This window comes from Podarcis erhardii (assembly GCF_964252035.2).
Source record: "Podarcis erhardii genome assembly, chromosome: 7".
NCBI lineage: Eukaryota > Metazoa > Chordata > Lepidosauria > Squamata > Lacertidae > Podarcis > Podarcis erhardii.
In genome coordinates this window covers 73,838,931-73,866,263 of record NC_138511.1, presented here as the reverse complement: position 1 = coordinate 73,866,263, position 27,333 = coordinate 73,838,931, and the positions used below count along the sequence as shown (strand labels likewise).

Here is a 27,333-nt window from a genome sequence, read left to right as displayed (position 1 = left end):
CACATCTCCCCATACGTCTTCTTTGGCTGAGCAGGGGCAACACGTTTACCTGTAGCGTATTTAATCACTGGCCTGGGAATAGCATATGTGACAAGAAACTGCATGGCAGCGAGTTGGCGGAGGTGAGACAGAGGCCCCTCACTTCCAATCCTCTGCACTAAGCACAGAAATGCAGCAGGTTACTGCAGAAGGGACTAAACTTACAAAGCTGGTCTACAGGATAGCATCCACACTGCCTTGTCCTGCACAAACATTGCAGTTTGTTGTAGTCGTCAGCACTCTTTTGAGTATCCCTGCTCTTGAAGGTTAGGCAGGTGACTACTGGAAATGAGGAAAAAAACTAAGAAAAAATATTTTTTAAAAAAAGGAAATGAGGTGCCACAACTGAAAAGGTCCTGTGAAAAACCCTCCCCAAAGAGGCACACCTAAGGCCCAAGTAAACACCTCTTTATTTTCCTGTGCCTTCCCCAATAGAGTTCTGCTGCCAGTTTTTTTTAAAATTCAAAATTATAACTGTTGCCAGTTTTAACTCTCCTAGTGTTTTGATGTTACTGTTGGTTTTTATTACTGTTTTAGGGATTACGTTGTTTAAAATCCAATACAGTGGTGCCTTGCAAGACGAAATTAATCCGTTCCGTGAGTCTCTTCGTCTAGCGGTTTTTTCGTCTTGCGAAGCAAGCCCATTGACGGCTTAGCGGATTAGCGCTATTAGCGGCTTAGCGGCTTTTAGCGGCTTAGCGGATCAGCTGATAAGCGGCTTAGCGGCTTAGAAAAAGGGGGGGAAAGGAAAAAAAACCCGCAGGAACTCGCAAGACATTTTCGTCTTGCGAAGCAAGCCCATAGGGAAATTTGTTTTGCGAAGCACCTCCAAAACGGAAAACCCTTTCGTCTAGTGGGTTTTCCGTCTTGCGAGGCGTTCGTCTTGCGGGGCACCACTGTAAAACACAATTCGATGTAAGGTGCCTTTGACAGCTAATTAGAAAGGTGAAATACAACATTTAATAAAATAAAATGTATTTATTTGGGGATTGTTCATCCGTCCTTTCCATTCCAAAGGTGGCTAAAATAAATTAAAACTGTTTGCCTAGTGCCTCCTCTCCAAGTCAAATGGTTTTAGATTTCATTAACCATCATTTAATTGGACAGGAGGTACTGGATAGGTTATGTCATCTTACTGCAAAACATCACAGTTCATTTTGATCCAAAAATACACTTTTTATTTTATTTTAATCTCACCACAAAAATACACAATGAAACCATGGAAACAAGGCACTGTTTATGCTTTAGGCACATCCCTACACACCAGTGCCTGGTCATTTTGCACTCCCAGTTGACTTTGATGAACACACCAGCTTGTTGGGTACAGGCAGCGCAGCCAAAACCAGAAGGGTGCTAGCATAAATAAGAACCTCTCCCAAACCCTGTTGCTGAAGTCATCCAGAGGTGTCTGAGCAAGGAGCACAGGACCCAGTCCACTGCTGTAATCCCAAATTATGAATCGGAGAGCCTTCAACCACACTCAAGGTGCAGAGAAGATCGTGCAGGCGTCTGTCATCGATGGGATAAGTCTTGATCAGAATGGTAGCCTTCAAGCTGAGCTACGCGGACATCCACAGCTCTGCAAGGGAACAGAGTAGAAATGCATACCACCTTTAAGGGCTGGAGGAGACCAAAGCAACACAGCCATACGGTCACAGAATAAACTGCCCATCAGACCAGGCAGCTGCAATTTGTTTGGAGCAGTGGGGCAGCACTCAGCAACCGCTCATAGCTGAAAGCAAAATGCCCTTTGCGCTAAAAAGTGCCAACTTATCATAAATTCTAAGATGTGCATAAATTAAGCAAATTCTATTTCCTGCATACTTTATTTTGCTTCCCTCACATATGAAAAGTGTCAAAATGCATGTGCAATGCCTAAATCCACTAAAAAAATAAACATAAGCCACACTTCTGACTTTTGAGATTACTAGATATTTCCTACATGCTTTCAATTGTCACAGCTGTAAAGACTAGAAACATTGCAAAAATGAATACAGGCCATCGTAAAAAGCTGAATTCTGTGCTCTCTTTTATTATTATTTAAGTGATTGCTTGGAATCACTGAATATCCACTATCCTGTCCATACCAAGAATTGTACTTTAGGGAAGGATTAAATCTGGATGAATGTGAACTATAAAGCCTTGAGTTCTTGCCTGATGCTAAAACATAAGCAACCTCTTACAGATCCTTATGGAGAGACAGTGTGGTGTGATGGTTGCAACACTGCACTAAGACCAGAGAGACTCCAGCTCAAATTCCTACCCAGCCACAAAACCCAACAAGTGACTTTAGGCCAGCCATCATTTCTCAGCCTAACTCACAGGATTGGTTGCAGGGACAGAATGGGTGGAGGGAAAAACTATACACACCACCTAAACTCTTCTGAAGGAGGGAAGAATATGTATCAAACAATATGAATTCTAACGACCTCTTTTCATAGGAGCTGCATCTAAAGCTGGGGTGGGTGGGAAGAAGACACATACGGAGAATGTGTTGACACTGCAAAGGCACCAGGGATGACGACAAAGGAGACAAAACTTCTAACGATCTGCTCTCAGGTATCCATTATTCTTCAAAGCCAAAGGAGAGGGGCACAGAAAGCCTGGTAGGACATCAGGCAACGTAAGGCAACAGTTCTCAGCAGCTAGCAAAGACTTTGAAACAGCAGCAATCCCAAGAGAGAATGCCTCTAGACAGTTTGCAATGAGCAGCAACCCACCTCAGCTGGCTGCGCAGCAACTCCCTCTGGCCCCTTAGCACCTGTAACAGGGGGTCGTCCTCAAACTCTGTGCCATCCGAGTCTGCAAAACAGAAAAATTAACTCCACTTTAAGTGCTCTCTCCTTTTCCTACCAAGGCTGTGGAGCTCTCCAATAAATCTCTGCAGGGACGTTCCAAGCTGTCAGTTGTTTATCTGCTTAGAACCAAACAATCAGTGCAAACCTGTAAAATAACCCAATTCCCAGGCGCTTACCAATTCCTCCTGCTCAATTCCCGCTTCCACATATTCCCCTCCTCTTGCTCCAGCCTTCTTCACCTTCTACCCCCTCCCATAGAACCCACACACTTTTCTCTCCTTCTGGGCTGTGCCTGTATTGTGCCTCTGGCTATGCTTGTACTTTGACTAGAGGCATGTGGCAAATAGCTCCTGTTACAGCACCAACACTATGACACACAACATCTGTAGTTCTAGGTCTGTGCAAAAAAAACCCCTCGCTGGTGTAGATACCTTTAGACACCCTGTCTCTTGCTTACCCTGTTCCTTCTCTAGCCACATCTACATTTCCATTCTACCCATTACTGATTTGGTCAATGTGTTTAGAATAGTTGCAAAATCGGAATTAAGCTCATGCTTGCCCAGTGGAAACTGAACAGAGCATCATCATCACTCATTGCCAGTGACAGCTACCCAGTGGTCCAGAGTCCAGGTCTAGGCTTCCTGTTCAGAGTTTATGAAATGTGAAGCCAAGCAGGAACTGAAGGAACATGCTTGCACAGATGGGACGAAATGGACCCAACCATGAATGTTTATAGCTCTCCATGAAATCCACATATCTGCCATTCCCTCAACTATCCCACCTTCAGCCTGCTCCAGCAGCTGAGCAGCCATGTTCAGGAGCTGGGGATGTGAGGGAGCAGAAACAGCTCTTGGCCGAGCTTCATCCAGGCTTCGACTCTTTGAATTCCTCTTTGGTTTGTCCCTATGAGGACCTGGAGAATCAGGTGGGGAGAAAAGTCTTTCGGCAATCACCTGGATGAGAGAGAAAGCTAGTTAAATCTCCTCCTGTCCTCCTGGGAAGGAAAGCAGAAGTGGAAGAGCCCATTTCAGATACCCCCAAGCAGCAAAATGGAGCTGCTGGACGATGGTCCATCTTCCTTTTCTATAGTAAAGTCATTCCCACAACCCACTGGGAAATCTGCAAGTGTGCCACTTGATTACATTTTGCTTATCTATATAAACTTTCTGAAAGTGCTTTTTTTTTTCCTGGCACAGTGGTCTTCAAGGGACCACATCACGTTACCTACTGAGAAACTCCTTAACATCTGCAAAGAAGGCCTGATGCAGAGAAGGCCTGATGCTTGCCTGCTGTCTGAACCAACTTGGCTGCAGCCTCCAGTGCTTTGAGATAATGTCATAGCAGGCCACAAGTCGGTCTGGTTAGCCTGGTTAGCCAGTCTGGTTAGGGAAGCAGTTGGGGAGCAGGCTGCTAAACCAAATTTGATAACTGGAGGCATTAAGCTTCCCATGGGAGCGAGAGGGACCAGAATCAGGCTTGGGCAGCACTAGAGAAAGGGACCCAAGAGCAAACCAAGTCCGAGCAAGAGATGTGTGTGTGGTGCATGCATTTGCAGCTCCTGGAATCCAGGTGGTGATGATGTTGCTCCTTCACCTTCAAAGGGGAAGAAGCCTCCCTAGAAGGCTGCCATGAAAGTGGAAGGAACGAATGAAAAAACTACCTGCAAAAGAGAAGAGCACAAATACTCCTCTTCCAGCTTTAAACACATTGTCTCTCGCTCCCATGGATGTCCCTCCACCCACCTGATCAAGCCCATCACAGGCATGCACTAGGGCAAACACTTCACATGGGCCACTAGCTAGGCCTGTTGGGTCCCACTGTCACTCCTGTCTGAATTCACAGCGCAGCCTGTGAATTTGTTTTCTCTCCAGCGGCTTTGCAGAAGGTCAATAATGATGAATAAGCTGTCTTTCAAATGAATTTTCTGTCTGCCAGAACTGATCGTCACTGCCTCCCACATGAAGGGCCTCACATAAACTTCCCTGGAACACAGTTTGAAAACCACTGCTCCAGTGAAATATAATGTGGGGATACTTCACAATTTAGCATTAAATTTTTGTTAGCCATAAAGGAAGTGGGGGCAACTGGAACACATTGGGGGGGGGGGGAATCAGAGGGCAAGAAAAGTGTTAAGGATAGAAAGTGTCTAGGTAGAGCTGGGGAGGGGCCTGCACTGAGTCAAGGAGCCCTGTCTGAGATTATTGGAAACCTCAGCCTAGTCCTTATTCCTAAATCTTTAGCAGTAGCTGCCAATAAAAGCATTCACACTTGTCTCTGCAACCATGAGGACTAGAAAAATCATGTGGACTCAAGTGCTCACTATTCTGCATGACAGGCCTCTACATCACACTGTGATGACAGCCACAAAGATTGCCAGATCATATGTTTATACCTCTCCCAAGACGTGTTGAATAGAATCTTTTGTGCGACTGACTGGTGGCCCTCGGAAGTCTCTGACTGGTTTGGCTTGGCCCTGCTCGGTTCTGAATGCCTTCTGGTTCCCTCTGGGCTCAGTGTGCACTCTCTCTACAGGGCAGGCTGCCTGTTGATCCTGATGCAAAGTGCTCTGGCCCAAAAGCTTGCTGGTTCCTGCAGGCCTTGGTAGGGGAGGAGAGTCTCGGTATGCAGGGACATGTTCCTCTTGCAGAGTTACTTCCTTCACTCCTTGCTCTCCCTTTGGTTCTGAACTTCCAACCAGTACAATCCCACTGCTGAAGGGAGCGGCTTCTATGAGCTGCGTGGAGCATGGTCCATTTTTCACAGAGTCTGTGGGGCAGCAGGGATGATAATCATGGAGGGTGGGTTTCACATGCAGCTCGGTTTCCGAAGTTGGCTGCACTCTTCCATCTTCACTCTTCCAACTTGCAGGTTCTGATGGCTTCTGGGCCGTTCTTTCTACCTGCAGGGAACAATGATTGAAAAATATACATGACTCAGACTGCATCTACTGGACTTTCTGAGATGGAGTAGTGAGATGCTTAGAAGCAGATCCACTCCTCTCTGAACGCTTTGCCATACTGTATAGGATCAATACTATGATGGGAAAGTTGTTTACCTCATCAACTCCAAAACAATTGAAGTAGGGTGAGGTGGAATAGCCACAAGCATCTTGGGAGTTATAAAGATGAAGTGGCCTGAAACAGTGCATGAACTTTGCAAGGTTTCTTCCACTTCAGCTCTCAACAACAAGGTAGCAAGAGCTGTGGTCCTCTCATGCATCACACGCTGCCTATTGATTGTGCTTCTCCATCCTGTTGTGCACTGATAGCATGGCTCCATCCCCTGCTTCCAAGGCTTGCAGCTACACAGCACAGAACAATGGCAAACTTATTCACCTCAAACTCTTACCAGGCTAGAAGCACGGGTTGGCTGGATATGTGGACTCCTCCAAGCTAGAGGGGGCATCACAGCAACAGCCTGGCTCGCTTCCTCCATCTTTCGCCGCAGTCGCCACTGGAAAAGGATATCATCCTCTGGTTTTGAAGAAGAACATGGCTGAGATCTTTGAGTGATATAGTAAGGGAAAGCATTCCGACTACCTAGGGAGGCAGGGAGAGAGAGAGGTGCACATGAATGGAGTGTCTGCAGTGAACTTCTGAAAAAGTTCTGCAAGATACAGGCATTGTCCATCGCTGTTTTCATTTTGGGATCATCATCTTTGAAAAAGTGTATATTGATTTGTCTCCTTTGGTGATGGCTTATATCAGTCACTGGATCTTTTACAGCAGGCAGGAGGAACCCATGGCTCCACAGATGTTGTTAGACTACAGTTCCCATCATACCTCACCACTGGCTATGCTAGCTAGGGATGACGGGACCTGGAGTCCAAAAGAGCCCATTCAACTCAACCAGCATATGATAAGGCATGTGTGCTTTTGAACAAGAATCGATTTAATATCAAGACAACACGAATTCTATACCAGTAATTCTGTGACCTCTAGAAATTTAGCAATACAAATCTGTACAGTTGCTGTTTTGCCCAGTTTATTCAGCTGCTGTTACCCTGTCCATGTGAGATCCTGCTCAGCAACCCCTCTGGCCTTTTGAAAGTTACCAAGGACTGCCTGAAGGGTTAGCAATTTGTTTGTTTGTAAATGAAAGGGGAGATTACTGGGATGCCCCTTACCAAATTCTGCCTTTGAGTGATGCACTGAAAGATAGGGCAGTCTAAAGATTTGTACTAAAGCAGCCATCATTCTTCATAAATTGCCAAATAAGAACATCCACACTGTTTAGGAGGCAATCAGACTTGCACTCAGCCAGTCACTAGTCCAGCCAACTTTCTTTTCCTCACTCCCCCCCCCCCTCAACAACACTCACTTTCTGTCATTGTCCACAACACTGACATTCCTTCAAGACAGAGTTCTTCAACCTTGGGCTTCAGGTGCTGGGACTACAACTCCAATCACCCCTTACCAATGGCTAAGCTGGCTAGGGCTGTTGAGATTGGAGTCCAGCAACATGTGGAGACCCCAGGTTGAAAAACACGCCCTTAAGAGGCAAGGTCCTGGATCTCATGTCTTACCTTGCAGCTCGCCAAAACCAAGGTGATGTGGAGCACGACCAGTCATGTCTGTGTCAGCATTTGTGATGGTGGACGTGGGGGTAGAGCTTGCATGCCTGGAGCTGCTCAACGGGGATGTGCTGCATGCAGAAAAAGATATGAGGACAGGCAGGTTATTAGGAATGAGGGGCAGCTGGGGAGAGAACAGAAAGAGAAGCTGGAAGGCCCATTAGACATTGAGGAAGGGCAGCCTAGATGATGAGTGAAATACAAGGGAGGTTAGTACCTTCTGTGTAACAGCCTGGCTGCTCTCTCCTGCAGCTTAACAGTCTCAGGGTCCAGCGTGGAAGAATCCTGTGAGTCCCCCTACAAAAGAACATACAAAGGAATGGGTCAGATAGGAGACTCTATAGCTGGGATGGGGGACTTGTGGCCCACCAGATGTTGTTGAACTCCAACTCCCATCAGCTCTAGCTCATGGGGCAAATGGTCAGGGATAATGGGAGCTCTAGTCCAACAAAATCCAGGGGGTCACACATTCCCCACCCCTGCTGTATAAGGAAAAGAATGTCAGGATTCTGGCAGCAGGGCAAGGGGAGAAGCTGCAGCACCTATGGAGTTGCCTAGTGTTAGCAAGCTCATGACCAAAAAATAGAAAATGGTCAATCCAATGGGACAAAGGTACTTTGATCCTCTGGTGCAGACAAAGTAGGGACAGAAAACATAAGAACACCAGTTAAGGTGAAACAGTCACCAGCAATAAGAAGCAGGGAGCTATTGAGACAGAGGAAATTGAAAATGGTCTTCTGATTTGTCAAAGTAATCAGCCAAACCAGGACCAAGCAAGACTCCTAACTGCCTGCCTGCAAATTCTGAAAATTTAAGGTTGCTTGGTTCTTAATAAAAGATCCAAATGGGAAACCAAAAACTAATCATCCTGCTGAGAAGTGCTATAGTGAACATCACAATTTTCTCCACCCAGAGCACAGTCCTCAAAGCAGGACCAACTTTACACATATGATTTTCCCATTTATCATGTTTATATTCTTCAAGGAGACCAGGGCAGCATGTGTGGTTATTCCATATTATCCTCACAACAATCCTGCGTAAAAGGCTAGGCTCTAAGATATGACTGGCTGAAGGTCATTCAATGAGCTTTATCGATGAGCAAGAATTAGAACCCATGCCTCCAGATTCTGTACAATATTCCTCAACCCTGAGGGTTGAGATTAACAGTGATCCACAAAGATAACATAACTATATTATGTCCTTTTTTGGTGGACAGAGTAGATACCTCCCCATTCCTAGAGAGAACCTCCTTACTCACCGAGGGAGACTGGTCCAGAGCAGGACTGAAAAGCGACTGCCTCACTTCACTCTGGCTACTGTCTACAAGGAGACACCTTCATTACAGATTTCTGACTCACACAGTTCAGACATCTTTGCAAAGAGCCTAATCTTTAAATCTTGGGTGGCTCTAGGCTCCCTCCCTCCTTCCCTTCCCCTTTCATCCATAGGCCTGAAAAACTATATGCTTGACTTTAAGTTATCTTCTAAATTATAGGTGAAGAACCCTGAAAAAGGCCAACATGAATCCACCCTTTGGATGGGTTGCTTGGTTGTGAGAAATGGGTGCTAAAATTACACAGAACTCCCAAGTAATAATGGGGGCCGTCAGAGCCCCCCCCCCCCATCTCACTTTGGATTGCTTTGATACCTTAAAGAAAATACCTTAGAGCATATGCAGAGTTATCTGATAACTACAGAGGTGGGGACAGATTTAAATATTGTGATTTTTAAAATCCTGGCACACTCCTATTATTTATTTTAGGCCCTCTTCCCAGTTGATGCCAGATGGGCACCTGCAGACTATGGCACAATGAGGAGGGCCACTGAGATTATCTTACTGACCGGGCGAGTCTCTCAGATAACCTGGTCCCAAGTTGGTCTCATATGTCTCTCTTATGGGAAAAGCTAGGACAGGAGCGACCTGTGAGCACTACCCGGCACTGCTAAAAAGTTCTACTTCATAGGAATTAACAGGTAAGTCCTGGACAAAGACACAGCTCCAATGTGTGTGTCCATATCTAAATCTGCAAGTCTTCAAACCTGAAGTTTTTCCTACCAATAGCAACCACTCTTTTGGCTAGGGCAGGTACTGCTCCAACACAAATCCAATTTTTCCGAGGGCCCACTCATCCTGGTCTGCCTTGATAAAAGTGTTCCCCATATCGGCACCCTTCTTGTTGGACTCAAGTACCTGAAGTTGGCGATGTCTCCTTCTTGGAGATGTTGCATTCAGGGGGAAACGAGTGGCCAAGCCACCAGAACTGTGCAGAGTGACCATTTGGTGCCCAGCGCTCCCTGCGGCTTGTGGGCTGCCCATAACGAAATCGCTCCATATACCTGCCAAAGGATCAAAGGTGCCGCATCACAGACATGGATAAAGAACTTTACTTCAATGTAGTGATCACTCCCAAGCTAGACTAGAGACTCAGTACAGTGGTACCTTGGTTCTCAAACGCCTTGGTATGTAAGTGTTCCGGTTTTCGAATGTTTTTCGGAAGCCGAACATCCGATGCTGCTGTTGGCTACTGTTTCTGGGGTGCTTGCACCAATCAGAAGCTGCGCCCTGGTTTTCAAACATTTCAGAAGTCAAACTGACTTCCGGAACAAATTAAGTTTGGCACTTTTGTTTTTGCTATTTATTTTGCATTTTTGTTTCGGAGGCTTTTCGGTTAATTTGTTTTTGTGACTGTGTGGAACCCAGTTCAGCTACTGATTGATTGATTCATTGATTGATTGATTGTGTGACTGTGGAAATGGATAAAAGCCCCCCATCCAAACAATGACTATCATCAGTGCAGGTTAAGATTTTTTTTAAAAAATTATCATCTACAGTACTGTCTTATTTGTTTTAAATAGAACAGTACATTGATTATTGCTTTCATTTTATGGACCAATGGTCTCGTTAGATAGTAAAATTCATGTTAAATTGCTGTTTTAGGGGTTGTTTTTATAAGTCTGGAATCGATTAATCCGTTTTGCAATACTTTCTATGGGAAAGTGCCCTTGGTTTTGGAACGCTTTGGTTTTAGAACGGACTTCCGGAACAAATTAAGTTTGAGAAACAGACTTGACTGAGGGTATCAGATGTGTTCTTCTTCCAGGTAGTATTTGAACCCAGGACTCCCATCCCCACACAAGTCCAGTAAACTCTTGCTACTCTGCCCACCCACCTGAGAAGAAACCCTTAGCTGGCAGGCTTACCTGGCAATAACTGAATCGCTGTCTGAAACAGATTCTGGGGGCTTTGGCGGAGCCAGTGCTTTGATCCCCGTTATCTGCTCTGAGGGAAGGCCCTCTGCTCCCTCGGGAGTCAGAGAGGAAGAACTGCGCTCAGTCGAGGGCCATGATTCGTTGAAGGGGCTTGTGGAGTCGGACTCTGGGGGTTTCACCTCCTGGTAACTGGACCCAGGAAGCAAACCTGGGGTTGGAGGACTTTGTGTTTCTGCCTTCTTGGGAGAGGTGGGGCAATTCTTGTGTCGTAAACGAGACGGGCTCAGAGCCTAGGGAAAGCGGGAAAGTGAGTTATCAGAGTCGGTGGGCCCAAAGGGCTGGCATAAACCTTCCAGAAAAGTTCAAGCCAGGATGTAAAATAACTCCCTCTTCCTGTAGCTCCACTTGACAACTGTTTAATCCTTACATTTTTATCCTACCCTTCCTCCAAAAACTGAGGGCATCAAACGTGGTTTCCTACCCCCACATCCTTTTCCATCACAACAATCCTGCGAGGGAGGCTAAGCTAAGAAAGGATGAATGGCTTACGTCATGGCTGAGAAGGGATTTGAACTCCCAGCATCTAATCAATATACTTTATTGGCTCTTTCCGGGCCTAGCTCAACCCCCAAGAATACAGAAATGCTCAAAAGTGGAGCATTCATGTTCCACTGGATAGCCAACACCATGGAATTTTTATCCAGCTCCTGAAAGGGACTGGTTCAATAGAGATCCAAAAGACCTGTTTGACTCTTCCTGCTAGCAGCTCTGCTCCATTTGATTTCCCCGCTAGTGACTCTGCAGCATTATTTGCCCACCTTGTCTCCCCCCACCCCATCTCACCGTATATCGCTGCTCCTTCCTCAGTGGGTGTGCCTGGGAAGGGTGGTAATGGCTCCGCGAACAAGATTGCTCCAAAAAGGGGCTTCCCAGGGTGGAGAAAACAGCCATACTGCAGGCAAGCAAGGAATCCCAGTTAGTGAGGCCCTGCCCTGCCTAGACTGGGCACTTCTTAGCAGAAGGAAACCCATCAGGTCAAACCCTTTTCTTCCGCTAGCTCTCATACCTGGAATCCATTATTCTACACCCAGGTGTTCAGCTTTGATGGCTGCGGATGTGGTCTCTACACGCTTTCCTCATGGGATGATCGAAGGCTTCCCAAAGTTTGTGCTGTAAACTGAAGAAACAATAAATACATACATTTTGGGATAAGCTTTACTTCTTTTATGTAATTTATTTTGTTTCGAAATGTCTATAGGCTTTTCCTCCACCCTTCCCTTTTGTTTTTTATTGGGATATTTCTGGCAATCATGATTTAGCTGAAGGAGGGGAAAGGGGCAAAAAGGCATGAAGAATGGGGGCAAAAATATTAAGATGTAGTTTTGCCAACATAAGGAGGGGCACTCAGAGAACTCAGGTCACTGCTTTTTCTAAGTGCTCAAAAGCCCTTTGGAAGAATGGCAGACGAAGGTGATCGACTATATGGGATTGGCAGAAATGACTGGCAGAATACATGACCAGGGAGAAGAGTCGGCGGAAGAAGATTGGAAGAAATTTAAAGATTACTTACAGAAATATTGTAAAATTAAGGAATGTTAGAATGATGTTGGATAGAAATTAAGTGGTTTCCAGCTGTAACGCTTTAAGATAACATAAAAAAGGGTTATAATTAGGTTAAAAAGTAATGGTAAGGATTTGCTGAAACAACAATCTGAAGTGGAATACCAAAAAGGGAGGTATGAGGAGGTCCGGGAAATAAGCTAAAGGAAAATTAGCAATGGAAAATCTGTATGTTTTTAATTATTTTTATTTTGTATTTTTGTTCTTTTTTTCTTTTCTTTTACATCTTTATTGTAATATTCTAAAAAACCTTAATAAATATTCTATTAAAAAAAAAAGCCCTTCATATATACTAGCTCAGTACAGTGGACACTCGGGTTGCAAACGTGATCCGTGCAAGAAGCACGTTCGCAACGCGCAGCATTCGCAACCCGCATTGCCGCTTCTGCGCACACGTGGGTTGCGATTCGGCACTTCTGCGCATGTGCAAAGTGTGATTTAGCGCTTCTGCGCATACGCAAGCGCCGAAACCCGGAAGTAACCCATTCCGGTACTTCCAGGTTTGGCGCGGTGCAAACCCGAAATCGCACAACCCGAAGCATCTGTAACCTGAGGTATGACTGTAATCTTTATAAACAATCACTTAAAGGTTAGCACTATTATTCCTACATTGCAGGTAAACTAGGGGACAAGAGGCTCAGAGACTGTGGTTCATAAATGGCTCCTGACAAACACACGGCTGAACTGAGAAGCTCTAGCTCATACTCATCACCACTATTACAATGGCTCTCAAATACAAAGTTGGCATGTCAACCTGGAAACTATTTCTCACCCCCTGTACCTTGCCTCTGTCAACATGTAACTCGGGAAGATTAAAAGATAAAGTCAAGGAGTCATATTCAAAGTCTCACCCTCTTCTAATTCATGCCACTCTCTGCTTCCATCTGCCCATCTATGCCATCTCAAGTACCATCATGGAGCAAAGGCAGAATATAAATGCAATAAATTAACAGAAAATTATGTCCTGCTACTTTAACACCTGAAATTGCCTCATTGCACATCATCAGTCTGCTCCTTGGGCTATGCAGGCTCCAACCACCTTAACATTTCTCCACAGCCAGGAATTTGGCCACCGTTTGCCTGGCAAAGAAACCAACCACAACGTTCTCAACTGTGGGAACGTTAAAGAAAGAAAGAAGAGCCCTGCACTGCAGAGGTGGGATAAAATCATCCTTCATACAAACTTAAGCCTCACTCTATGGTATGTGTAGTCTATCTGCTAATCCAGCCCAGGGAACTTTATATAAATCCATTGACACAGAAGCAAAACAATTCCAAATTGTGACAAGATCCAGACCTTGGGAAATGTTCTAGAGCAGCTAATCTGCTGCACGATATTATGAATTTCCAACTTAGCTGTGGTTCAGAGCAATGAATTATTTGCATAAATGAATTCTTTCCTTCCTGCAGCTAGGAAGGAAATTTTCATGGCACTTGTTTGTGCAGTGTGCAGTTGCCAAGGCAACAGTTTTTGTTTCCCCCCCCCCCCCGGTGAAAGTACCCCATTCACTGACCCTGCCATACTATGAAACGATGAACAGCATGAATTCCATTGCTCTGGAATAAAATGTTATGACTCCAACTAACATCTGATCAAAAGGTGGAGTAATTCCTATTATAGCAAAACAGAGCAAGCAACTGGATTGGTTGGTATGGGATAGTATAGCCTTTAGGACTATCACTCGAAGATCAGAGCTATGAAAATTGGACAGAATAATGAGGAAAGAAAATTCAACTCTTTAAGTGCACCCATCAATTGACAAATCTGTGAGAGCATCTCTGTGCTTTTAGAGCATCTTCCTGTGCATCTCCCAGCAAAGCAGGTCTCCGTTGTCCACCTGTAAAATGGAGTTACACTGTAAGACACGCTGTAGCCAAAGCGAGTTCTTACTTATTTAGGCCCACACATCAGGCACAGCTGCAGTAAATGCTGGGAGGATAGTTCAGATACGATCATTCAAACACAGAACAGTGAAAATCCGTTCATAGTAGAACCGCCAGCCTGAAATGGTTACCAAGACAGCCTGTTTTGCTAACTATTGTGACAACTTAACAGGCTGCTACTTGCAGCCAACACGTCAGATCTCACCAATGGCAATCTGTGGCCCTAGGGGCAGGTGGGGACAGTCCATTCCCCTGAGCCCTTCTGCCTGGAGGATAGAACTGTGCTGACTGTGCCAATCCTGAGTCCTCATTTTTTGCACTGGCCTGTGCCTTTAAAGCCACACCTTGCCCCAACACAGTACTGAGGAGGAGGACAATGGGGCTTCCCAGCAGACACATGAAAACAAATTTCACTATGGCCAAACAAAGACAACCAACCATACCCTAGGCCAGGCAAGTCCAACAGGTAGATCGTGATCTACCGGTAGATCACTGGTAGATCAGTGGCTCCCAACAAAGAAGCCGAACAACTCTGGCTTCCCTAAAAAAACCTCAACATTCTTGCCCTGCACTCCCCCAAAATGGGCCTTCCTCCTCCCTTTGACCTGAACCCCCCAAAAGGGGGTATCATATTTTTCATCCCATAGGATGCACCAGCCCATAGGACGCACCTAGTTTTTTGGGGGGAAATAAAGGGCTCCCTAGGCTGCGGATAGCAGCCTCCTGCATGGAGCGCGGGGCGCGCTGAAGCAGGGCGCCCCGCGCTTCGGGCAGACATCCACAGCTTTGACATGCACACCAACCCCTCTCGCTCTCCAAGCTTCAGCGGAAGCCTGCATTCGCCCCATAGGATGCACACAGATTTCCCCTTCATTTTTGGAGGGGAAAAAGTGCGTCCTATAGGGCGAAAAATACGGTATATCACTGCCAGTTTTTAACTGTGAGTAGATCGCAGTCTCTTGGGAGTTGGCCATCCCTGCCCTAGGCCAACCCCAACCTCTCTCACCACCAAAGGAATACAAGTGAATAGTAAAGAGAACCCACACAAGTGATGCTGACAGAAAACCCCACACATACACTAAGTAGAATAGAAGCATTGCCACTCTACACCACCCCACTCACCATTCCCCCCTCCACCTCTTTCCCCTTTTTCTTCCTAATGTAACACTAATGTCTCAACAAATAAACCTGATCTGTAGAAAACGTAACTTAAAAAGAGAGACATAGCACATACATTTGTAAACCAATATATCTTTAATAAAAATATATTTAAAAACAACAACAAAGGCCTCTGACATGCTAATGTCAGCAGATGAACAGGAAGCTGCTTGTACACCTGTGAGGTACTGTATATGCTGACTGAAAGACCTCTGGACTTTGGTGCTTCTCTAGGGAAAAATAATCCTTCTCTACACATTTGTTCCCAGAAGCAAATGCAGAATTGAAGGCATGGTGAAAATGAAATTCCTTACTTAGGCTGCATTCATACACGAAGACATCTGAAGGCAGTCCTGGATCGGGAAGCTTTTAATGTCACCATGGTTTGTGTGTGTTTTTATATATTCCATTGGAAGCAGCCCAGGATGACTGGGCAACCCAGTCAGATGGATGGGACACAAGTACCGGTAATAAATTGTTGTTGTTGTTGTTGTTGTTGTTACTACACTTAGGGATCAAGCCTCAGTGAAGTCAAAGGGATGTATAGGCTTGCACTGTTAGAGAATGTGCACACCACAACTGGGGTTGCCATAAGCAATTCAAGCCCGGGCTTCTTTGCCTTATCAAACAGAATACAGTGGAACCTCGGGTTGCAAACATGATCCGTGTGGGAGGCACGTTCGCAACCCACAGCACTGTGATTCGGTGCTTCTGCGCATGCGCAAAGCACGATTTAGCGCTTCTGCACATGTACGAGCTCCGAAACCTGGAAGTAACCCGTTCCAGTACTTCCATGTTTGGCATGGTCCGTAACCCGAAAACGCGCAACCTGCAGCGTTCACAACCAAAGGTATGACTGTAGTGATTACAGCTAACAATACAATACTAAATATGGTGTTACCAGAAAAATAGGGGTTCACTTTAGGGCCAGACCCCTTACCTGAGTCACAATGGACATATAACATATAGTGGAAATTTTGAAATATCAGTTTTAGCCCTGCACCTAACACTGGCAAGGAATGGCTAGTATTTTTTCCATGCCAAACAACATTCTAACTGGACATCTCTTCCTGCGAAAGGACAAAAGGATTGTCCTCTTTATTTCTCCCCCACACTGCACTTGTACATGAAATTCAGCTGGCCAGGCCCATTTCTTTATAATGCTTGAGGAAGCATTAATGATTTTTTTTAGTGGCTACAATCTAGCCCAAATGCTGCAAATGCAGAACAAAGACCATTAGCAAGCATGAATACTATCTCCTAAAACAACTTCACGTTGCATTAGCAGCAGATGACATACAGAAAGGGTGATCCAGTGACCGCTTCCATTACCGCTTTCCAATAGACTACCATGCACTTTGAGAAAGTACAGAAATGCTAGAATTCATTCTTCAAACTGTACTGGTGCATTATTTAGTTCTCTAATTCTTTCGTATGGCACATGTGAAGAGAGTCAATGAGAGACAGACAGCAGTCTAAATGGAAAGAAGAAGAAATGGATATAGAATGCATTTGCAGTATACAAGAACACCACAATTTAGGGAACTCTCAGTGCAGAGTTTTCAGTACTACTACTACTACTAATAATAATAATAATAATAATTTATTATTTATACCCCGCCCATCAGGCTGAGTTTCCCCAGCCACTCTGGGCGGCTCCCAATCGAGTGTTAAAAACAATACAGCATTAAATATTAAAAACTTCCCTAAACAGGACTGCCTTCAGATGTCTTTTAAAAATAAGATAGCTACTTATTTCCTTGACATCTGATGGGGGGGGCATTCCACAGGGCGGGTGCCACTATCGAGAAGGCCCTCTGTCTGGTTCCCTGTAACCTCACTTCTCGCAATGAGGGAACTGCCAAAAGGCCCTCGGCGCTGGATCTCAGTGTCTGAGCTGAATGATGAGGGTGGAGATGCTCCTTCAGGTATACAGGACCGAGGCCCTTTAGGGCTTTAAAGGTCAGCACCAACACCTTGAATTGTGCTCGGAAACGTGCTGGGAGCCAATGCAGATCTCTCAGGACTGGTGTTATGTGGTCCTGATAGGTGCCAGATATGTTGATTCAACAGGATCAAATGGAAATTCTGCTGTTCTATTTTAAACTGTAGACTAGCGAACAACAGGAGTGGCTGGCGCGCGCACACACACACACACACAAACTAAAGATTCCTCTGAGATCACTATGCAAAAACACCCCCACAATTATTTTTCTCAGAATTTCTGCCACCATTCCAGTTTAGTGCTAAACCATGCTATTTGCAGAGCCTTGAGGCAGCACTAGAGGGGTAAATGGGAAACCAGGCAAGGACACAAGGACATAATCAGCTCCACTTCCAGGCAATCTCCAGGTCCAGTTTGCAACAATCCCATTCACTTTTTTGTGTGTGGCAAAGAAAATTAAAGAACAGAAGCAGGTCCCTCTTTAAACTGCTAAGCACAGTAAACATGCACTTGAGTGGATTTCCATGGTCTTTCGGTGCCAAAAAGACAGATCAGATGAGTGTTTTGTATGCCTCAAAATAGGCCACTCATCTGCCACAAATCTCAAATAAGGTCTGGAGTGGAAGCAGCAAAGCCTTAAAACAGAAGCAAAGATTTAAATATCTTAATCCATGCTGCTGCTCAAAAAGTCTTCCCTGGCCCCAAAGATAATCCTCCTCTTGCAATACCCCCAGCAAGCACAGAGATTTTTCCTTGAATATTTGACACCACAGCACTTGACGAAACATGGACGTGCATAATTCATAATTTAACCAAGCAGTGATAATTTAAGCAGACAGCTACGAGAGACCTGTCTAGCACTGAGAGTTAGCACAGAACTTCGCCATCTCTGCAGTGGTATGCAGGTTGCTTCATTAACTGGAGATGTCAACTTCCCTTCCTTCTCCAGCACACCACCCATCCTGCTTTTCCACCTTGGCAAATCAAGATCCTACTTCACATTACCTACAGATATGGCAGGAGATATTGATTATTCTCACACAGGTCCTGGTGCTGTGAGCAGTGCATCTCCGAACTGCAAGCTTGGGAGCCTCGTCATGTGCTGGCAAAAAGGGTTAAGGCTGTGTCAATGTTCCTTCGCTTGGTTTCAAACTGGCATCTTTAGGTTGGCAGGTTTAAAGAATGCCACTGTGGGTTGGCACGTAAAGCAGGCTGGCTTTGCATTTTAATAGGGTGGCACAAAGGAAGAGAAAATCTTCAACCCAGATGGATTAAATAAATTGCTTGTGGCTTACTTTATGGCACCTGCTCAGGCTTGAATCGGTCTTCACTGAATGTAGATGTTCTTGCCTGTTTTCTGGCTTGTCCTGCTTTTTGGCATCAGAAGTCCCAGTTGTCAGCATTTACAGGATGAAAGAAAAGAATCCCAGCATTTTCTGTTACTGTTTTCTTTTCCCCCTTCCCCTTGTACAATTACTGTAGTTGCTACATATACCAGGTGCCACTAATGCAAGTCAAGCTCCACTCAAGTTAATAAAAAAGGTCCACGTTTCAGTTGGTCAGGGAGACCATCATAAACACAGTCCTTTCCTCAAAAGGATCAAATTCAGTATCTACGATGTGTGGTTGAAAGTCCTCCACATTAGTATGTGACAGCTCTGCTTTTTTGACAAAAAAATTTCTTCATATTCCTCTTTACCAGATCCCCAAAATTACATGCATTCTTATACCATCCAAAGTTATGTAGTTCGCAACAGTTACACCAAAGATTAGTGATACTTTTTAAAAAACTCAGACACAGTATATTACTATCCCAATCATTTCCATAGTTAGATCAGGTTGGCTATGCAAGCTAGCTTCTGAACCACACAATTCTTGTAATATATGCATTTAAGTATTTTGTTTCTTATGTAAAAACAAAACATGTGTTATGGCCTTCTGGCTAAAAATTAAAATGAACCTATTAACCCAATAAGATTGTTGTTGTTGTTGTTGTTTAGTCGTTTAGTCGTGTCCGACTCTTCGTGACCCCATGGACCAGAGCACGCCAGGCACCTCTGTCCTCCACTGCCTCCCGCAGTTTGGTCAAACTCATGCTGGTAACCTCGAAAACACTATCCAACCATCTCGTCTTCTGTCGCCCCCTTCTCCTTGTGCTCTCCATCTTTCCCAACATCAGGGTCTTTTCCAGGGAGTCTTCTCTTCTCATGAGGTGGCCAAAGTACTGGAGCCTCAACTTCATGATCTGTCCTTCCAGTGAGCACTCAGGGCTGATTTCCTTCAGAATGGAGAGGTTTGATCTTCTTGCAGTCCATGGAACTCTCAAGAGTTCCTCCAGCACCATAATTCAAAAGCATCAATTCTTCGGCGATCAGCCTTCTTTATGGTCCAGCTCTCACTTCCATACATCACTACTGGGAAAACCATAGCTTTAACTATACAAACCTTTGTTGGCAAGGTGATGTCTCTACTTCTCAAGATGCTATCTAGGCCTGTCATTGCCCTTCTCCCAAGAAGCAGGCGTCTTTTAATTTCGTGGCTGCTGTCACCATCTGCAGTGATCATGGAGCCCAAGAAAGTAAAATCTCTCACTGCCTCCATTTCTTCCCCTTCTATTTGCCAGGAGGTGATGGGACCAGTGGCCATGATCTTCATTTTTTTGATGTTGAGCTTCAGACCATATTTTGCGCTCTCCTCTTTCACCCTCATTAAAAGGTTCTTTAATTCCTCCTCACTTTCTGCCATCAAGGTTGTGTCATCTGCATATCTGAGGCTGTTGATATTTCTTCTGGCAATCTTAATTCCGGCTAGGGATTCATCCAGCCCAGCCTTTCGCATGATGAATTCTGCATATAAGTTAAATAAGCAGGGAGACAAAATACAGCCTTGTCGTACTCCTTTCCCAATTTTGAACCAATCAGTTGTTCCATATCCAGTTCTAACTATAGCTTCAGCACCAGTAGTTGGTGCATAAACTTGGATTACTGTGATGTTAAAAGGTCTGCCTTGGATTTGTATCGAGACCATTCTATCATTTTTGAGATTGCATCCCAGTACAGCTTTCGCCACTCTTTTGTTGACTATGAGGGCCACTCCATTTCTTTTACGGGTTTCTTGCCCACAGTAGTAGATATGATGGTCATCCGAACTGAATTCACCCATTCCCGTCCATTTTAGTTCACTGATGCCCAGGATGTCAATATTTATTCTTGCCATCTCATTTTTTACCACCTCCAACTTACCCAGGTTCATGGTTCTTACATTCCAGGTTCCTATGCAATATTTTTCTTTACAGCATTGGACTTTCCTTTCGCTTCCAGGCATATCCGCAACTGAGCGTCCTTTCGGCTTTGGCCCAGCTCTGGATCTATTGTACTTGCCCTCCGCTCTTCCCCAGTAGCATGTTGGACGCCTTCCGACCTGAGGGGCTCATCTTCCAGCGTCATAACTTTTATATGCCTGTTGTCTTTGTCCATGGAGTTTTCTTGGCAGGGATACTGGAGTGGCTTGCCGGTTCCTCCTCCAGGTAATCCCAATAAGATTAGGGAGGGGGTAAAAGAAAAGTGCTTCATATATAGGTAAAGGTAAAGGGACCCTTGACCGTTAGGTCCAGTTGCAGACGACTCTGGGGTTGCAGCGCTCATCTCGCTTTACTGGCCAAGGGAGATGGCATACAGCTTCTGGGTCATGTGGCCAGCATGACTAAGCCACTTCTGGTGAATCAGAGCAGTGCACGGAAACGCTGTTTACCTTCCCACCGGAGCAGTACCAATCTAACTATTTGCACTTTATCATGCTTTCGAACTGCTAGGTTGGCAGGAGCAGGGACCAAACAACGGGAGCTCACCCCATCGTAGGGATTCAAACCACTGACCTTCTGATTGGCAAGCCCTAGGTTCTGTGCTTTATAGTCCTCTACTAATTAACTTTATAGTTTATAGTCGTCTACTAATTAGTACAAATCAGAAACATCATTGGCATTAGAACAAGGAAGCTGAATATTATTTCTTTCCGTTGTTAAGGTTTCTAGAAGCTACAGGTCCTAAGATTATAATTCTGTGAGCACAAACACAAAGGGCCCTTGCCTTGCGTGGAATAAAACAAGTGCCACTGAATTTTCTATGTCTCCTGCAGAAGATCAGAAGAGGACAAACCCAGAGCATAGTGAAGGACTGCTAGGAAAGAGAAAATATATTAACCATTGGTGGGGGACAGGTAAAGAAAGGGCTAAATGCAGAAATAACTAAGTACACCACCCTGGTCACTGAGACATTAAGGGACACGAATAGCAGCCTCTCCAAGGGCCTTCCAGAGAGATCAGGACATTCCTCTAAAGAGATGAGAACATACGGATGTGCAATTCATACTCTCACCATAGGGCCCAACCTATCCTATTACACAGGAATGGGCAGGGACACACCCCATCAGTTCTCTCTTGCACTGGCTCCCAGGACACTCCCTGCGTCTGCAGGTGAGGCCACAGCTGGCTCACTCTGCTGACAAGCCAGGTTGCATTGCTTTCACTTTGCCAGAAAGCGTCAGAGAAGGAAGGTAGGATTATGATTTCCAAATAAAACCAGAGAGATCTGTATACTAGTGCAAAGAGGTCCATTAACAGATACAACAGCCACGCTCTACAGCCTCAGAAACTATAAGCCCTAGGAATAGCTAAATTAGCCACATATTATAGACTTACACTCCACCTTTCTAATAAATATGTATTACTCCCTGTTAGTAATGGGAGACTGCTGTACCTGGCAAGTATGCCTTGGCCCAATATTGCAAATAAGGCCATAAAGGTTGCTAATCCATTGGGCTACACATACCACTGTAATGATACAATCCTAACCTTGTCTGCCTAGAAGTAAAGTCCGTTGAACTCAATGGGGTTTATTTCCAGGTGAGAAAGATTGCAGGATTTCAGTCATTTGCAACATCCCACTAAGCTTGAAAAGGAACAATACTTCCCATTTGCCAAAAAGTTACATGGTTATGCGCTATCCCCATAACGTAATCCCAATGTAAATTGAGTGAGACCTGTATTTCTAAACTAGCCGCAACCAATTAATTGTGGTCGAAAGGACAAAAATGTTTGCTCCTAACCTCAGCTCCATCTTCATGAGCTCTAAAAATGCCAGATGCTCAGAACTATGACTGAATTTCCAAGTGGCAACTTATTTGGAAGCAACACTGAATGAGCAACTGCAGTTTAGTACATATAACAGCTGATTGCAGAAATGAGTACTACTATTGTTACATATATATCTCGGTTTTTGAACTTAATCTGTTCCGGAAGACTGTTTGACTTCCGAACAGTTCGGAAACCGAGAATCAATGCACTGGCTGCAAAGTCAATGGAATAAAATGAAAAATGTGCCTCGGAAGCTGTTTGGCTTCCAAAAATCGTTCCAAAATGGAAGCATTCACTTCCTGGTTGTCTGCATTCGGCTTCCGAATTGTTCGGCTTCCAAAGCATTTGAAAACCGAGGTTCCACTCTGTGTTTGTGTGTGTATAATATTTGTATACCACCCTTCATCCAAAGATCACAGAGCGATTTACAACATAAAAATACAAAGTGAGAACACAAAATGCATAATAAAACAAAAACAAACCAATAACCCTTTACCAGAAGGGTATGACAAAATAAAGGCATACACATAATGGTTTTGTGTTCCCGGGAGTAATAAACCTTATGAGTACAAACATACATGTGACCATTATGAAGTCATAAAGTTAACTAACTGGAGGAGAAGAAAGAAAGTAAATTCTGAAGGGGGGGCAGGTAACTTAAGTTACCAGTGGTAACTTATGAAGGACTATGAAAGGGAATAATGTTTCCGCTCTGTCTATTACCTGCCCACCCCAGGTTCAGATTACTGGTTATAAGTAGTGGTGCTTTGCTTCCAACATGAACTATTACAGTGGTACCTCAGGTTACATACGCTTCAGGTTACAGACTCCGCTAACCCAGAACTAGTGCTTCAGGTTAAGAACTTTGCTTCAGGGTGAGAACAGAAATCGTGCTCCAGCGGCGCAGTGGCAGCAGGAGGCCCCATTAGCTAAAGTTGTGCTTCAGGTTAAGAACAGTTTCAGGTTAAGAACGGACCTCCGGAACGAATTAAGTACTTGACCTGAGGTACCACTGTATTAGAAAAGAACAATTCTTGAAGACTGCAATCTAACACACTCTTACTTGAGGGTAACTCCCATTGAAATCAGTGTGACATGACTTCAGATAAGCATGAATATAGTCAACCTGTAAGATTGCCAAAGAAACAGGCAGAGGCAGTTGAGCTATTAAGGTGCAAGGAAGAAAACACCTTCAATGAACAGACAACCGCTCCTACATGTGTTATAAGAATTTTCACTCTTAAGTAGAATCTACATACATATTAAAAATGTTGTGAAAATACTTTATTTTAAAATGTTTCGAAAAATACATTGAATTTTGCATAGCTTGCTGTCGCCATCTAGTGTCACATTTGTATATTGCACTTTATAACACATTTAAAGCGTTTTATTTGTAGCTGTGTAGCTGAGTCGGGACCCAACTAATTGCTCAGCTAACATCACAGAAGAAAGATAGCTGATGCACTATGCTCAAACACATTTCATTATTACACATAGCACATGCAACTTGGCAACTACCATCTTTTTCAGCATAGCATTTCATGATTAGCCAAAAGTTCATCACAATTTACAGCTCTATGACATGCAATTACCTAGAATGCAGCAAGTGCTTTGATCTAGGCCATGGATGGCGACCAACTTGTTTGGGGCTTGAAAAACAAAACTCATTTCATTACAGGTTTCACCATCCACACTTCTGCAACCTGGAGAGGTAGAAATCTAGATCTTTTTAAAGAGAAAGCAGGGGTTTCCCATTATTTTAACAAATCCTCACAAGTCATTTCAAAGTTTTGGAGCTGTGTCAGTCACTCACTTCCAACTCAAAACCTGATCAGAGCCAATTTACAATTCATGTAAATTGCTGGACTATTATTTTTTATGATCCCACAACCCAAGGTACAGAAAGTTCAGCATCAACAAAAGTCACATTAAGCCAGAAGTCACAGGGGTTTTAAAGCAGAAAGCTTCCAGCTAGTCACAGACCCAGAACTACAAGTGTAAAAGTTGCTGATGAGCGAGAGGCTCCAAAGCAAAGTTAACACATTCCAAACACTGGTTTAAAAATAGAGAGGTCCTGCAGATTATAGCCTGGAGAAATATTCAGATAATAACCAAATGTTTTCAATGTGTTTATCAAAGCACTGCAAGAAAATGAAACCTAGGTGGGACCACTTTACATGTCACATCTTTAAGGATATGCTTAAAAAAACAACAACATATGAATGCAACAAGCTTATACGCTTGTTTGCAAATGCAAATAGGTACACATCAGAACCAGCTGAAGCTCCCTCTTGAAAATACATGTACAGGGACAAACCTAGGTCTGTTGCCAGGTAACGTGTGAAATGACCTAAACGTGTTAAGTTTTGAGAATCATACTAAACAAATCCCAAGAAAGTCTAGAAATGAATAAAGCTCTGGGATGGCGTCTTTCAATGCACAGCGCAATCTCTTCTGCTCTGCGGGAGTTAATTCCGGGATAATCTCCAACCTAAACTAGAATTCACAGCCAACAGGGCCTGCATTTCTGAAAACAATACTCCCCGCACACAGGAAAATCTAACAGCCGCAGCTGAAGGAAATAGAGCTGGCTTCGTTTACTACACAAACACAAACAGATTAGGTTGCCAGTTCCACCACACACACCCTTTCCTTTTTTTTCCTCCCTGGCAGGGCCCAGCTCATGTGCCCTTAATAAGACCGCTAGAAGCCAAAACTTAGCAGAGGAAGCTTCTTCCACCACTGAAATCTCCATGCCTGTTACAGTGGTACCTCAGGTTACATACGCTTCAGGTTACATACGCTTCAGAGTACAAACTCCGCTAACCCAGAAATAGTGCTTCAGGTTAAGAACTTTACTTCAAGTTGAGAACAGAAATCGTGCTCCGGCGGCGTGGCGGCAGCAGGAGGCCCCATTAGCTAAAGTGGCACTTCAGGTTAAGAACAGTTTCAGGTTAAGAACGGACCTCCAGAACGAATTAAGCTCTTAACCAGAGGTACCACTGTACTTTCTGCAACTGCAGTGGTACCTCGGGTTACAGACGCTTTAGGTTACAGACTCCACTAACCCAGAAAGAGTACCTTGGGTTAAGAACTTTACTTCAGAATGAGAACAGAAATCGCACCGCGGCGGTACAGCAGCAGTGGCAGGCCCCATTAGCTAAAGTGGTACCTCAGGTTAAGAACAGTTTCAGGTTAAGAACGGACCTCCAGAACGAATTAAGTTCTTAACCTGAGGTACCACTGTATATAGGCAGTGCTTTTTTTCTAAATAAATGTTTAGGGGTATTCTCATTTTGACTCAAGAAAATCACCATTTTATAGTTCAAATCAGGGAAAATAAATACAGCAAATGGACAAAAGTACAAAGAGTCACAAAATGTTTAGGGGTGTGTGTGTGTGTCCCGGGGGGGGGACACACTGTGTATAGGTGTGTTTTTCTCTGCCTAGCTGTTCACGGCTCAGCATTTTAGCAGCCCCTCCTCAGGGTCCCTTCCAGCTCTACGATTCATTGACACTGACAAGCCTAGGCTGCGACCCTAAACCCCATTACCAGGGAGTAAGCCTGCGTAGGATTACACCGCTAAAACACACTTACCTGACAGTGAACCCCAAGGAATACTCCTCTGCAGCAGTCCCTCGGGATTTTGCGCCTGGAGAGCGGCCCCGGATTCAGTGACCTCTGGCGCCCCTTCCCCGGGGCCGAAAGCCCTTCTTCCCGCTCAACCCGAGACGAGCTTGCCGCCTTGGCCGTCGCCTAGCAACCGAAAGAGGAAGTCGCTGCCCGCGGAGGATGTCGGGTGCGCGGCTTTTTCATCGAGCTGTCGGCTTCAGTACTACGATTCCCACAAAGCATTGCGCGCCGAGCCCTCCGGGAGGGGAATATACGCCAGATGGCTTCTCAGTTCCGGTCGGGCGCACAAACTACAAATACCGTCATGCTCTGGTACGACTGTACTTGATTGGGTGTGAGTCTCATGGGCGAAGCCAAGTGAGAGGGGGGGCAAATCCTCAAAAAGTATTGAAAAGCATTTAAAATACTCAATAAACTGAGGTTCTGCACCCCCACACAGCAGAAGCCTGCCCCCGTAATGGTCTCTCTTTTGGGGAGGGGAGGCATTTTTACCCGTAATCTCCCCAAAAAAGCTCAACTGTTTGCCCTTCCCCAACAAAAATCCTGGTTACGCCCATGGTAAGTCCCATTACACTCAGCACGACTTATTTTTAAGCCGGCGCTGCGAGTACGTGACTAACTGCAATCGTGTCCTGAAATGTATTTGTAACACTAGGGCTGAGCAATTCTGAAAATTAGCACGTACGCTAGCTAGAGTAATCCTGTGGCCTGTTTCCTTGGAAGCACTTTAGAAGTATTTAAAAGGGATATCGGGAAACAAGTACACTCTGGGCAGTGACCGAAATAAATCGATCCATTCATTCATCGGGAAACAATTATTCTTCCCACCCGCAAGGAGGACACAAAGCATTAGATTTGTGTGTGTGTGTGTATAATATATATATATTATTAAATGTTAGGAAACACAATTCTAGCACTAATACACAGTGGCGTAGCGTGGGTTGTCAGCACCCGGGGCAAGGCAAGTAATTTGCGCCCCCTAACCCGTGGATTTGCGCCCCCTAACCCTAACCCCCAGATGTTGCGCCCGGTGTGGCCGGGCCCCCCTGCACCCCCCACGCTACGCCACTGCTAATACAGCCCTCCAGCAATGATACCGAAAATTCAGGTGAGCATTTATAACAAAAGGCAGGGCAGGCATATTGGAGGTGTAAGTTCTTCGCAAAAGTGTCTACAGTATTATAGTGTGCTCCTACAAATCCTCTGAGACAACAAATATATAGTAGCAGCAGCAAAGGAAACTGCTAGAGAGCTCTGCTTAAATGGAACACAGATAGGCATGTCCAAAGTAGGCTCTCCGAGTGCCAACCATTTCTTGCCCCATAAAAATATGCATCTAGA

At 44.8% G+C, this 27,333-nt stretch overlaps 1 protein-coding gene across 3 annotated transcripts; it reads right to left on the bottom strand.

The window, feature by feature from the left end:
• Window positions 1–1,194: 1,194 nt before the first annotated feature.
• Window positions 1,195–26,202, bottom strand: PROSER3 (proline and serine rich 3). Of its 3 annotated transcripts, none has more exons than XM_081869058.1 (14): window positions 25,957–26,202; window positions 16,583–16,757; window positions 11,687–11,790; window positions 11,464–11,572; window positions 10,612–10,910; window positions 9,602–9,747; window positions 8,669–8,730; window positions 7,628–7,707; window positions 7,363–7,481; window positions 6,186–6,376; window positions 5,230–5,736; window positions 3,619–3,790; window positions 2,760–2,841; window positions 1,195–1,618 (listed from the first exon to the last, which is right to left on the bottom strand). In XM_081869058.1, exons 3-14 carry the CDS (start codon window positions 11,695–11,697, stop codon window positions 1,552–1,554), a joined length of 1,845 nt encoding a protein of 614 aa, XP_081725184.1. In that variant the 5' UTR covers window positions 11,698–11,790; window positions 16,583–16,757; window positions 25,957–26,202; the 3' UTR covers window positions 1,195–1,551. The 3 variants fall into 3 exon arrangements, with proteins under 3 accessions (XP_081725184.1, XP_081725185.1, XP_081725183.1); XM_081869059.1 differs by lacking the exon at window positions 16,583–16,757 and adding an exon at window positions 13,220–13,320; XM_081869057.1 differs by lacking the exon at window positions 16,583–16,757 and having other exon boundaries at window positions 25,957–26,201.
• Between the last annotated feature and the right edge of the window lie 1,131 nt (window positions 26,203–27,333).

Coding starts and splice junctions, on each gene's coding strand:
- PROSER3 (XM_081869058.1), bottom strand. Junction 10,911..11,463: donor GGAAGGAGCAGCGATATACG/GTGAGATGGGGT, acceptor CGCTTTCCCTAG/GCTCTGAGCCCGTCTCGTTT. Junction 9,748..10,611: donor AGCGATTCAGTTATTGCCAG/GTAAGCCTGCCA, acceptor ATCCTTTGGCAG/GTATATGGAGCGATTTCGTT.